Below are 15,004 nucleotides of genomic sequence, written 5' to 3'. Positions count from 1 at the left end.
AAGGTGGTTCCGGGGAGATAAGGCTCTGAGGCCAAGGGTAATGTCGGTGCACTGTACACCACTTCAACAAGAATTGCTTAAGAACAGTACATAGACCGGTTTTAGTGGGTCGTCGTTGGTGCGGCATCCCCACACTGCCTTCTCAGGCGTCTGTTTGCAAAAAAACGTAATTTATGGACGAACTCTCATACAAATTTCTTCAATTGATTCTATTGCACGATTTTCATGAAAATTTTCGCATCGCATATCGACCATACTTCCTCGGCATCTTTTCTTCAACGACTGTTGCGTATGATAATCAAATATTAATAGAGTGAGCGATTCTCACGTCGCTCTATTGCCCATAAGAAAGATTCAATATATGTAAGACTAATTATTTTGTCCTTCTGTTGCCACATTCTGCACACTCAATCTCATTTTAGCATACCAAGGAGTGAACGTGTACAAAACTGAAAGAGCCTGTGCCAGACAGGGAGGCCTGTGCGTTCAGAGAAACGACTGTAAATCACTTACCGCCATTAAAGGACTTTGTCCGGAAAATGCCAACCGCGGTGTGGAGTGCTGCTATGAAGGTTTATTTCCTAATTTCCATGCATGTTATGATCAGAATAGATCTATTAAAATTATATTCGAACAGCTTTTCATAGTGCTTAAATATTTTTTTTAACAAGAATTATGTTTGCTTACTAACCAATTTGAAACTTTTCATGCCTAATATAATGCTTAACGAATTTGAAATCCCCATTTTAATAATCATGGATATATGCCATTTTTCGGTCCATTTCACTGTTTAACGTAACACTTCATAAAATAGAAGAGGTTGTATATTATTTTTAAACTATTCTGAAATAACATAGTGTAAGCAATTAAACAAATAAATAATAGGACAGATCATATCATCGACTTTTGCAATGAACTTTGAATTTTATCTGGATACCATAAGGAATTTAAATTAAAGAAAATCCACCGTTCATTCTTTTTGTTTTTTATATAATTCCAAACAATTATGTATATGTCATTTGCTCATGTTTACTTACAATTCAAAATTAAAATTAATTAAACAGTAACATCGAATGGGACGTTGCCCCTTGTGAAGCATGCTTTCAAATGATATCATTCTAGTGAATCCACCCAAAGGACTTCGGTGCCGTCAGTATGATGCAAAATGTGACAGATGGTGCCATCGTGTGCAGCAAATGCCAGCCGTAGACTGCGCCGAAGGGCTTGTATGTTGTGCAAGTGACAGCAAAAAATGATGACTTGTTATGTTTTCTTGAGAGCTTGCCTATATAAAGTACAAATTTTAAAATAAGTTAGTTAACGATATATGTCTACCGAACGTTTGCTTAAATTCACTTTTATAACGCCATCAATGAGGTGAGCAGAAAATGTTTTGAATATTCCGGATTACGACATTTGAAAATTCATCAATTGGCTGCAAACTAACAGTTTGATTCTTCTGCTTGAAATTTTACTCAGATTGGTTTGACCGCGCATGTCTAGAATCATGATTTGCAACTAATCAAATTTATTTTTCAATTTCATTTTTATTTAGTGATACAATCGGAAGCGGTTCATACCTGTGCTGAACATTTGGGCGAATGTATGACGCATTGTCGATCGCAAGCTTTGACACGTAGAGCAACTGATTGCGGCGAAGAAGAAACATGTTGTGTGCTGGTGGTTTAAATGCATTTCTATGACAATGATAAATTTGAAGATCAAACATAGGTGTATGCAACATTTATAATGTTGTTTATGAATCAAGTGTAAAACTGAGTACAAATAATCGATGTGTTTAATTAATGTAAGTATGTATTATACAAATGTTTTTGAAATCTGGAAATAAATTACAGACAACAGTTCAATAAAACTATTAAAAAACTGGATGGAAATACATTACATGTGTAAAATATAGGTTCTGTGTTTTACTACTCTATCATTTAATCATCAGTAGTCATAAGTAGGTATGGGTAGAGACTCGATGAAATCAGTGCTTGTATTTTTGCCCTGTGATACTTTAATATGTTCAAACTGGGAGATTTAGAGTATAGAAATAATCTAACATTTAAGAATAATGGTCAATTTTGTTGAAATTTACAATGAAAAGACTCAACGTTTCAATTTCATCATAATTTTGCTTTTCTGTGAAATACACAAAATGTAAATGTTCCAGTCAGACTTTATATTTTTCTGACTAAATTTAAGCATAAGCATAGGCCGAGACGACTGTAATATTCATAGTTACTGCTCCGTGATTGACCAGAATGATCGAAGCTGCACAGAGATTTTATGAATGGGGCTTGGGATTAGCTGACCATTCTTAATGTGCACAAAAGCTCAAAATTTAAAAGTCAATAAAGGCGCCGGCCACGTCCTTATGGTCATCGGATAAGGGAAGGAATGTTAGTTAGACAACCGTTTTCACTAGAGATCAAGTATACCTCTGCATCTCCACTGTTGTCATGGGAAGGATATTGGGTTAGTGGGATAAGGTAAAGATCTGGGAGTCACCAATGCCCTCATCGCCCGCCCCCGCAGGAGCAAGTGTCAAGGTCGAAGGATCAACTCTTTTTGTTATTCTGACTAAATTTATTCCATCTTGACGTTGAATATTGTATTTTTTCTTTTTTGAAACTTTGCATGAAAATATTGGGTTCAACTGGTGAATTGGTATGGGAAACTGAAACAGACAACATAGACTTGGTGAAGTTGATAGCAACAGAAGGGGAGCCCTAAAGAGAGAGTGGTGATTAACTAATTTTCTTGCCTATTCAACTTTGGTGGTAGATGTTTTAGTTTACTGTCATGATAAACAATCCTTGAACATCCTATAGCAATAATGTACCCACTACCCAGGTTTGTAGCTTGTTTAGATGGGTTTTATCATGCACCGATATAATCAGAGCTGTAGCAATCGACGATAAACAGACTCTCATAATGTGTTGCGGATCATGGTTGTTAGTGATAAGAGAAAGATACTCACATTTTTTCTCAGAATTCAACCGAGTAAGGGAATGTTAGCTACATTGTTTTCAGCACTCGTAAACGTTGTTTGTATCGTATTGATAAACTTTTTTGGATACAGCTTGGCGGTGGTGTTGTTGGAGATTAAAGAGTATAAAATACAAAGAGACAAAATCTGATCATATTGAAAATAAATCAACCAACAGCTATGCCAAATATTGCAACTTCTGTGATTTTCTACCAAAAGACTTTCATAGAGTAGAGCTCTTGGAATAAACTGAGTGCACGTTGAAAATCAAAAGGTCCGACCAACACACATTTTGTGATTTTCAAACTAGTTGAGCATGAACAGTGCATAGACATATCGAAACCATAAAGTCTGATGAAAGGTTAGGTAGCGAGGATTCGATTATAAAATCACACAGAAAGATTGGAAAATAATTGCTGCTTAAAGGAAGCTTGGACATAATACGATCCGACAGTACAATAGAGCACTTCAATACAACAAACTAATATAAAAAGCAAACAAAACAACTGTAAGGCGTCAAATTTATTACGTTTGAACCTAGCCAGACGGTGGGTAGGAAAAAGGTATACACGATCTTTACAGTAGCGTTAGTTTTGAGAAATGCTTGATAGTCCGAATAAGGGTCCGAACAGGGTCCGAATTGGACCAGGTTCCCCTAAAATTCTTATATTTCTCAAAAATTTCACTATCGGTCTGTTTGTTTTTTTTTTTAATGAACCAATGTAAAAATTGCCTTCCAGTTATTTTGTCGAGATAACAATACTTGTTATTGGCTTGCAATTCTTTTCTACCCGAATGAACACTAAGCTAACGGACTGCGAAAGATACTATTACTAAGCATTGTAACAAGACGTCGTACAATTAAAATAAAGTAAAATAGCTTTTGTTCTGAGTTTTCAAGATATATTAAAAACCTAGCGTGTATTTTTTTATAATGCAAGCCAATGCGTGTTGCATAGCTATAGAGTAAGGTGGGGCAAAAGTTCGACCTTAGTGGTATAATCAAAGTTCCCAGAAAAACAAAAGCAGTTAAAACAAAACAAATACCATACAGTGAACCTTCAACATATTGGCTATAATTTTGCTGAACAAACTTGTGTCAAAATATTTACCCATTTTTAGTTATAACAGTTTCAAAATTGATTGTCTTATTCGAACTTTTGCCCCACCTGTGGGGCAAAAGTTCGCTGGCTAAAACACAAAATTTCGATCCTATTATGACAGGCATACTTTACACCAGCCGTGAACTTAAGTTTGCCGAAAAATACACACTAAATTTTCATCAAAAAATTGCCCAAAACCGGGTTAATTGTAATATACTCAAAAATAGCATGGCAATTTTCACACAATCAGACAAATTTAACTAAATTTGAAGATAATATGTGGATTTTAGGCAATTTGCAATTTTTTCCGTGATTTTATACATGGGTCGAACTTTTGCCCCGCTGATTCGAACTTTTGCCCCACTATGGGCTAAAAATTGTTTTCAAGCAATTATACAAAAACTAATACACCTCAAAGCAACCTTATGATAGGCCTAGAAACGCCCTTACATAAAATATTGGAAAAGATTTTATCTTCAATTGGTTCCAAGCAATGAAAGTTTGACCAAAAATTACAATATTCACGTCGAAAAACAACAAATCGCCATAACTCTTCCAAATCTCAATCGATTTTTATGATATTTGGAGTGAAAGTCTCTTACTTGAATAGCATTTGAACCACCATGACATTTATAAGATTTGTTTTGAATTGAGCTAGAAATCTCAAAAAGAAACTCTTACCCCACTCGAACTTTTGCCCCACTTTACTCTACGCTACTTGCGTCGAACAACCTTACCAAAAATGACAGCAAAAAATTATTTTAATATTTTCTCATCATGGGCCTTACTTAGCCTAGTGGTAGTAGTCGCGGCTACAAAGCATGCTGAAGGTGTTTGAGTTTGATTCCTGGTTGATTGAGATATTTTTGCAATGGGAATTTTCTTGACGTTCTGGGCATAAAGTATCATTGGGCTTACCATACAATATACTTACTCGAAAGGACAAAATGTCGAAAATGATTTGCTTGGTGGGATTTTTTTCCTTCTTTGAAAGAAGATGTTCGACCTTTCGTCCTTTCAACCTTTTGTCTACCTTTTGTCCTTTCGACCTTTTGTCATAACTTCGTTTTCATGCAAAATGGTCCTTATCAATAGTGTACTATTACATATTATGAATGTAAGCAAATCAGCCTTCTGCAGTTGAAAAGTGGTCTAGTCGATAGTTGTAAAACTTTGAGCGGGATTATTACTCTGATTTGACGGGTAGATTTGACATAAAACCATTTGGCATAATGCCGTTTGGCATTACGGCCATTTGACATAGTTTTAAAAATATTGTTTTTCTTTCACATTTCTAAGCGTTCATTTTAATGCTTGAAATGTTTGTCTAAGATGAGTAAAGTTAAAGGGAAAATATTGACCATGATTTTTAGTCCAAATAAGTTAATGTGAAGTACAAGGAATCTTATCAAGAGAGACTTGAAAAGTAGATTAAGGTACCGTGGGGTAAGTGGATACAGAAAAATCAATAGTCAACTTCATTATTATGTACAGCTTACGTGAATAATGTAATTCAAACTTTTTTCTGTGGATAACAAATGAGGGACTAATATACTTCAAATCATCATTTATATAGATTTTTTTGATATTTATGTATTGAGTATGAGGGACTTGAAAATTTGCGCCAAACGATCCACTTACTCCACCATAGTGGGGTAAGTGGATCACCACTAAAAAAATCTATTCTCAAAACATATATGGTGTGATTATACTCTGAATGATATTGCTCTCGTTCTTGTTATTAGTGCTAGTTATGTCATGATTTGATGCTTTAAAAATCAAAAAGTGTCTTAATTATATGATTAAGAATATTAATACAGTAGTTCACACTATTTCGAATAAAAAAACATTGCAGCTAGATTTATTTGGATAAAATTCTTCTATATATTTACAAAAGTTATACTGAATAATTGTAGGATTATTCCTGACGAAGTTTTCGAAAAACACTGGTAGTTTAAAAATATAAGTTACATTTATGTTTGAGTAACAAACTGAAATCTTCTTATTCTATTTATGAATGTATTTCTATTATCTGTCTAGAACAATTTATATGGTCAAATAAGGTACGATATTATGTTTTCAATTGGAAAATTTGTATATTTTGCTCATTACAACTCAGTTTTAATAAACCACGAAAAGTTTTGTTTAAATTTTGCAATATTCATTCTCTTATATTTTCTTGCACCAGAAATATTAACATAAATTTTAGGTGTATTAATTCAAATTTTCTATAGTCAATTAGACAAATTCAAGCTAGTAATGAGAAAAAGTAAAAACAAAACAATATTTGCGAGTATTCAAACTTATTCAAATTATCGTAAGCAGTCTGCCAATAAATTATAATAATACATGATCCACTTACCCCACCCCATTAAAAAGTAAGGGTAAGTGTATCATGTCCAATATATCTGTATTTATTTATAAAAATCACATATTTTTCATTGTGATTCATTCAATAAGAACTGAAATGTTTATCATGTGTTGAAAAAACTAGTAGAATTTGATTTAAGGCAGAGATACAATGGATTTTTGATTGACGGAAAACAATTTTGAAATTAATTGAATTTGCAGCCAACAAGTTTGCTTGTGTTAGTGTACGTGAAGTACCAGTTTTGCATTAGTATCAGTGTGGACGTAAGAACATAACCTAAAAAGATGCAATGGTGCAAAAACATTCAACATATTCAAGTATTTATGCTCAATATGGACAAATGATCCACTTACCCCACTGATACACTTCCCCCACTGTACCTTACAGGAATATTCAAAATTGAGCTATTCTCGCAAGGACAAATGTTTCAAAGTATGCATTTAAGGCTGATGACAAAAGCATTAGCAACGGAAAGTCACATTTGAGGTTGAGTATATCGCTAAAGAGGTATCGTGTAGATAAAGATCTAACCATACGGGATAATTTATTTAAATGTAGCATCTTTAGCAAGCTTTGAGTGTAGAGAAACACAACCACCGAAACGGATCGTTGCGTACTATAGGGTCCTAAAATGTTGAATGAAATCTTGTTTTCATTTAATAACAGGAAAGAGCATGTTACTGTAACTAATTTAGCAAGTTTTTCCGCTCAAATAACGGCTAGGGTAGGTGTACCAGTTATGGCCATAGTGGTTCCCTATTTCGCCATACGTGTTAACTTGAATTTCTTCACATTTTGAAAAGTTTTGTGTGTTTTAACAGTTAGATAAATGATGTATCTAGATGTTAAAACATTCAAAAATATAAAAAATGTGAAAGTTATCGAAATTTTACATATGGCCAAATAGGCAACCACTATGGCCATAACTGGTACACTTTCCCTATATCATATTTAAACTTTAATTTAAAAATGGGGTCCACAAATGAACCTTGACACTTTTGATCATGTTTGACGTTCGCTTAGTCGACAAAAACACCGCAGTTTTTTCACTGGGGTTGTTCCTATATGACATTTCGGAAGGGACACGGAAAACAAAATACACCCAAAATTTGAGTTTAAGCCAAGGGGTGTGACAAAATCTAATATAAAATATAAAAAATGATTTGTGGTTTAAAACAAACAGAAAACATTAAAAAATTAAGTAAACATGTGTTTGTGGCCTAAACTTAAGCGTTTGGCACAAAAATTGGGACAGGGCTTTAGGACCCTATTGGATCAAATGTAATTCCATGTACGACTGTGTTCTTAATTGGAATCTTTTCAATTTAACATATATGTACGTTGTATATCTGTACAAGAAGTTGAAGTGGCAGAAGCAAGTCCCCTGTTTTCGAACTTCAACCTACAAACTTGCGCATCTGTATTGTTCGGATTTCCTAGAAATTAAAATAAGCATTGAAGCATAGTAATGAATTTAGATTAGTTAATTTCACCATCTTTCAAACATGAGCTTTTCTTTCGAGTTTGTAGTTTAGCGAATCTAAACTTTTATACCGTACTGCTTCGAATTACTTGACACTTCGAAAGCCGAGCAGCCTATTTCACGATGTTTTTCTGGACTTACATCCGACTTTTTTTTCGTAGTGGCGTCGCTGGTATTGTGGTAAGCGTGATTGCCTCTCACCTCAGTCGGCTGGGTATCTATGCCCGTCGACGGATTTTCTAAGACATACAATCCCTGATCCTGTCTTCTTCTGGAAGGGAAGTAAAACCGTCATTCGGAAATGAGAAACCGTTGGTCCTGGCCCATGTGTTGATGGATTCAATCTGTAGACCCAGATGTATGTGGCTGCATCGCTGGGTGTCGAGATTTTAAGGCTTCTATCCTAGGCCCAGCAGACGTTAAGCAAATAACTGACGCCGAATAATTAGGTTTATTCCACACACTTAGATTTTATTACCGAAGTCGGTACAATTTTACTGGGTTTTTGAACAGCAGAGTTATCTCAGTAATTTTTTGATCATACCAAAAACTCCGTAATTCTCAAAGCTCCTGGAATTGTCAAATATAAGCTTAAGACTTATTTTTAAGCAATTCAAACATTTTTTCCTCAGGGAGAACTTTACGAGTGTAAACAAACATGAAAAACTCGTAAATTGGCTTGGTGTGAATAAGTTAGCACCCGCCTGGTCGGGATGACATACCAAAAGAAACAGTTAAAAGTTCACTATAGTTTATTCGCGAGCAACCGAACAAGGTGTGATATATTATGGATTTAACAGACAAATGTGTTATGTACCCATTAAATCGACAATTAACTCGCAAGCATTTTGTTTTGGTTTTATTCCAGTTTAGCAGACCTGTTCGCTACTCTCTATCACTGATGATTACCCGAGCAAAGATGAATAGTAAAATGATAACAAATCTTGTTACCTGGTTATCATCATTTGATAACTGATTTTGTTATCACCTTGGCTGAATTAACAGCCAACATAAAAAAAATGAGAACTCAAATTTGTTTGTCGATTAACAAAGTTAAAGTGTAAATTAAGTTATCGTTGAGTTCAAGTTGATAACTAAATTTGCTTCATCATATATTTTAAAATTTTATGATCATAAATCGAAGAAAAATTTCGAGAGATGATTGTTTTGGATTAAACTTACTCTCCAATCGTAGAAACAATTTTTTTTTATGAAAATGAAAGCAAATTTTCTCAGGAATGAAAAAAATATTAACTGGAAACAGTTTTCCACAAAATTTTCCAACGTTGAGAAAATTCGTAAAGAAAAGCCGGAAAAAACTATGTTCCAATTAGTGGAAAACTTTCAAAAATATATTTTTGAGAAGGTAATTTCATAAGCTTTGATCGCTGAAATTTTTGAAATGTACTTTTTTTTTCGTTTTTGAGTTATGGCCAATTTTGTGGAAAATGACCATATAAGCCTTTTCTTTGAAAATATAAGCCTTTTCATATTTCAATCGAAGCATCGGAAAAACAAAGATTTTTTATCAAAGCAATTGCAAATTTTCTAAAAAAAGATATGGGATTGGTTTTAATAAAGTATAAGTCGGAATGGATGATATTTTTCATGAAAAATTACACCGCTGTTTCGGCCTCAATTTTTCATTACACTGAAAAGGGATTCTTTCTTTTCTATGGAACAAATAAGATTATTAATATTTTGTTTTTAATTTTATTTATTCAATTATTCGGTATATAACTTACATTTTCATCTTAATACTATCCATTTTTTCAACCGGGAAGATTGTCTTTGGTTGCTAACACCAGAAGATTTTCGTTTCTGGTTAATCATAATCATGCACTTCATGCAGATTTTCATCTTTTCCATTATCCGCTGAACTCCATTCGAATGAAAGTTGGTCATAAGACCATGGCTAATCGAGCGTAAATTTGTCCTTACTGATTTGTGGCCGTCCAGTCCAAAGGGGTTACAGCATAGCGAATAGTATTAGTAGTATTGAACTTTGTCCATTTCAACAGCTTCGGTAATAACGAGTAATATACAGCTGACAACACTTGCACTTTCTCACTGCTCTTTGTTAGTTTTTTGGTAAACTTATTATTCTCAAGCCATTTCAACGCTTTGAACCAGAATTGGTAAATACTTAATTGCCATATTGTCCACTCATTGATTTAACTGTCAATTTTGTAGTTACCTAACAGGTAGCTGGAAAAAATGCCTACATTATGATTGAAGAAATCTTTGTTTCTATGCTGTTTTGTTTTTAAACTTATAAATTTGAAAATAAGCTTTATAAACTTATAAATGTATAAATCACAGCTCAAAGCTGGAATAGCTTATCGGGTTATCTTTATTTATTTTCCTTAACGGTGAAAAATGTCCTGGGAAACTTATTCCATTTCAAAAAATCTCAAAGTTTTGAGAAAATTTGATTCCGATTTGACAAAAAAAAAATGTTTCTGTGACGCTCTTCAGTTATGATTTTCGAACGAAAAAACTTGTACGAGAAATCAGGGCATTTTTCACAAAACTATGACCAAACGCAGGAATTAAAAAGTAGTACATCTAAAAAATTTCAGTGATTGAAATTTATAAAATTCTGTTCTCAAAAATATTTCTTTGAAAATCTTACACGAGTTGGAACATAGTTTTCCCGGCTTTTCTTTACGAATTTTCTCAACGGTGGAAAATTTTGTGGAAAACTTTTTCCAGTTAACATTTTTTTCTGTTCCTTAGAAAATTTGCTTTCATTTTCATAAAAAAAAACTTTGTTTCTACGATGCTTCTTTCTTGAGCTATGATTTTTCAAAGAAAAGGCTCAAAATGGCACATTTGCACATTTTTTACAAAATAAGCCATAACTCAAAAACAAAAAAAAAAAACATTTCAAAAATTTCAGCGATTAAATCTTATGAAATTACCTTCTTAAAATTAGTTTTTGAAAATTTTCCACGAGTAGGAGCGTAGTTTTTCCGGCTATTCTTTACGAATTTTCTCAACGGTAAAAAATTTTGTGGAAAACTTTTTCCAGTTATTTTTTTTATTCCTGAGAAAATTTGCTTTCATTTTCATAAAAAAAAACTTTGTTTCTATGATGCTTCGTTCTTGAGTTATGATTTTTCAAAGTAAGTAGTGTCAAGGGAAAACAAAAAATTTCCAACTGAGTTTTCCGGGAAAAAAGGCGACCCTGAATTTTTTATCATTTTTTTTATGTGTTGCTAGCCGTACAGTGAATACTGTCCAAAGCTCTAAACTATACTTTAGATAGTAAAGAGGACGTAATCCTTCTGAAGCAGTTCACCGGACGTGCACGGAAATATGGCTTCCAAGAAGACACTGTTGCGATCTGTCTCAGAAGGTTACGGTAGAAGGTGGGAAACGTTCTTTTCACACTATCACTTCACTTGATAACCAAAGCCTGTCCACGATAAATTTCGGACACGGATGGCGGGTATACCACAGAAAGTTCGAGAATTTTACAGAAAGAAGGATTAACATCCTTGTCAACTGTTTATTTTGTAGATATAACTCTTTTATTCTGAAATAAACAATTGTTTTTGTTGAATTATGAGTAACTTTTTTTTGCTGCCATTATTTGGGTGTCCGAAATTTAACGTGGACAGGCTTTATTAGATTACTTCATAGCACTATCTACTGGTATTGATATCACCATCTTCATTATCAACAGAATTTCTACTAACAACGTCACCATTATCTATATCAATTTTATTATTAACATCACATCTATAACCCAGCCACAACACAATACTACTGCTTCATCAAGTTTAAAGTAGAAAACTTCTCATTAAAAATAATCACTGTATAAATAAATCACATCAACACTCAATATCATTATCTTCATTAAAAGAGAAGTAGGATTCTCGTTTCTTATATTACTAATATTCAAAATATCACAAACTATCATCACTCTAATAATCACAATCTTAGTAGCTTACTACCATTAACCACACAAAATTATTCGACACAATAACATCATCTCACTATATTATCACATTATCACTATTTTCATAGTAACATGATCAAAACCAGCAACGGAATTATTCATATATCTTCATAAGGTGATCCCGCCGAGGGTTGAAGGCCGTATAATAATGAGAACAATGTCCTGCAACAATGAAGCGCATCGCACAGCAATCACAAGTACAGATTATACTATAATCACTTACACTTACAAAAATTCAACCCCAGCGAATAAACTGTTTCAATTTTTTACCGCGCCGATAATAGGGTAACGGTCGTATTTTGGACCCCCTAAGGAAGTGATTTTAGTTTTTGTCCCAATTAATTAATTGCACAGCGTAACCAAGTCAAAGAACATGCCAAAATGTGGAGAAAAACTTCCCCTACGAGATAGAAATGCCCCTACGATCATGGAGGATCTAAAAAATGTCGAAAATAATTGAATTGTGAAGCACTGTTTTTTATTATTTTGGACACACCAATACATTTTGGACCCTCAAAGTATATATTTTTGCCCCCCGGCATTTTTTATCGTTTGGCGACAAAATCTACGACACTGGTTGTATAATATGCTTGCCCATAGTCTAACCAATCGATTGACAATGGAAAACCGAAGTAATTCTACGCTTTTAGTGCTTAAATTTGAAAAACGTTTTTGTTTACATTTGAAAATTTTCTGAAGGCTTCAATATCTGTATGTAACGTGTTGTAACGGTTGCATGGATCAGTGCGCATCGTACCTTCGTGCTGTGCGTACACGAATTCTCTCTGCTCTTGGAAGTTTTCTTAAAAACTACCTAAAGCAATAAAACAGTACTTTTCAGTGCTACACAAACAGTACTTTTCAGTGCTAAAATTAAAAACGGTACTTTTCAGTGCTACTTAAACAGTACTTTTCAGTACTATTTTTTCTACTATTGATCCCTTTGCGATCCTTGTTTGGACCCGTGCCTTCGATTTTTCGTTGGACCCGTTGGCGAAAGCTAGCGGTGGTAATCCTTCTTGGACACCGTCTTGGGAAAAAACCTTTCGAAGGTCACGTCTTCTTTCGTTTATTAATTAAACATGGTATCAACAACAAACAAAAGGAAGGGTGAATCTCTGAATTCACTACTTCCTTCCAAAAAAGTGGGTTTTAAAACTGTCACTACACGTGGCAAGAATGGAAGAAAGGACGTTTCCCCGGAATGCGAACTTTCTTCCAAGGGTGAAATGAACAATTGTATCGAAATGAGCAATCAGTTCGATGCTCTAGACAAATTTTCCGAACACCAAATCGAAGCAGCCTCTAGCCCAGGCTCTTTGATTCAAGTGAGGAAGCAAAGAGTGCCGCCTATCGTGGTCAGTTGTTCCGAATTTGGGGGATTTAGGCAGGAGATCTTGAACTCCATTAGGGGAATCAAGGTTTCCTTCCAAATCGCAAAGAAAGGAGACTGTCGCGTTTTGCCGGAAACTCTTAAAGATCGCGAACTTCTTCTCAGATATCTTGAAGAGAAGAAGCACAAATTTTTTACTTATGACGACAAAACTGAACGTTTGTTCAAAGTCGTCTTGAAAGGTCTCTCAAGTGACTATAAGTCACCTGAAGAGATCAAAAATGGAATAAATGATTTACTTGGATTTTCCCCAGTCCAAGTAATCATTATGAAAAAGAGAACCCAATCTGGCATTGTTCGGAAAGGGCTTTCTCAAGAATATTATTTAGTTCACTTTAACAAAAAAGAACTAAATAATATTAAAGCTTTAGAAAAAGCTAAACTTATGTTCGATGTCCGTGTGACGTGGGAACATTTCCAGAAACCTGGAGGAAATTACCAGAACCCCACTCAGTGCCGTCGGTGCCAAAAGTGGGGTCATGGTACAAAAAATTGTCGCATGGATGCTAAATGCATGATTTGCGGAGGTTCTTCTCACGCTAAGGACGACTGTCCTGTGAAAGAAGATACCAGAAAGTTTCAATGCGCAAATTGCAAGGGCCCTCACAAAGCTAACTTTTGGGAATGCATTTCACGCAAAAGAGTCGTTGAGGCTCGTGCCAAGCAGATGAAGGATAATATCCGTTACGATAACGGTCGTTTCCGGAATTTGCCTGGTAGAGTATCGAACAATGCTCATTTTTCAGTTAACGATCGCTTGATTAGGAATCATACCCACCAGGAAGATCATAATCATGCTCATTCACAAACAAATTTTAATCCGTTGGGTATCCGTTCGAATCTTTCAATTTCGAGTGTATCTACCCACGGTAAATCCTTTGCCGATATCGTAACAGGTAATTTGAACTCTTCCCCTGTTCGTTCCATGAGTACCCATTCTACTTGTTTCAAATCAAATGGAAAAAACCCTACCGCCACAGGTAACTCCTACCCCGCTTCTTCGTCTACCGAAAATTCCAATGGGAAATCATCAGATGATATGTCTGCCTCTGATTTTAATTTTCTAACTGAACAATTGAATCTAATGATTGATGCAATGTTCAAAGCCACCACTATGACTGAAGCAGTCCAAGTAGGTGTAAAATTTACAAATCAAATTGTTATTGGATTACGTTTTTCTAATGGATCCAAATAATAATTTAAATATTTTAAATTGGAATGCTCGTTCTCTGAATGGTAAAGAGGACGAGCTGTTTAATTTTCTTACAGCTAATAACGTGCATATAGCAGTTATTACCGAAACTTATTTAAAACCTGGATCCAAACTTAAAAAAAGATCCTAACTTTTTTGTTTATCGTAATGATTGACTTGATGGGGCATGTGGGGGAGTTGCAATCATCATTCATAGGCGTATAAAACATCAACTGTTTTCGTCATTTGAAACTAAAGTTTTTGAAACTTTAGGTGTTTCTGTTGAAACACAGTTTGGTAAATATACTTTCATAGCTGCCTATTTGCCTTTTCAATGCTCTGGACAGCAAGTTAATTGGCTTCAAACTGACTTGCAAAAATTGACTCGCAATAAGTCAAATTTTTTTGTCATCGGTGACTTTAATGCCAAACATCGGTCATGGAATAATTCTCAAAGTAATTCCAACGGCAGAATTTTATTTGATGAGTGCTCTTCAGGA

The 15,004-nt window shown here is 34.5% G+C and overlaps 1 protein-coding gene across 3 annotated transcripts in view; it reads left to right on the top strand.

Moving 5' to 3' along the window:
- LOC5572533 overlaps positions 1-1,917 on the top strand; it is a 40,676-nt gene extending 38,759 nt beyond the window's left edge. The window contains exons 2-4 of one of the 3 annotated variants that reach the window (XR_002500139.1): positions 423-572; positions 1,123-1,377; positions 1,556-1,917. Coding sequence is in view for 2 of the 3 variants with exons in the window: in XM_001654012.2 (XP_001654062.1) it covers positions 423-572; positions 1,556-1,689 (284 nt within the window). In the remaining variant the exon portion in view is untranslated. Of the gene's footprint in view, positions 1-422; positions 573-1,122; positions 1,378-1,555 lie in introns of those variants that run through there. The other 2 variants (XM_001654012.2, XM_001654015.2) reach the window with 2 other exon arrangements.
- The last annotated feature ends 13,087 nt before the right edge of the window (positions 1,918-15,004 follow it).

Source organism: Aedes aegypti, chromosome 2 (assembly GCF_002204515.2).
Source record: "Aedes aegypti strain LVP_AGWG chromosome 2, AaegL5.0 Primary Assembly, whole genome shotgun sequence".
NCBI lineage: Eukaryota > Metazoa > Arthropoda > Insecta > Diptera > Culicidae > Aedes > Aedes aegypti.
This window is presented reverse-complemented; position numbering and strand designations above follow the sequence as displayed.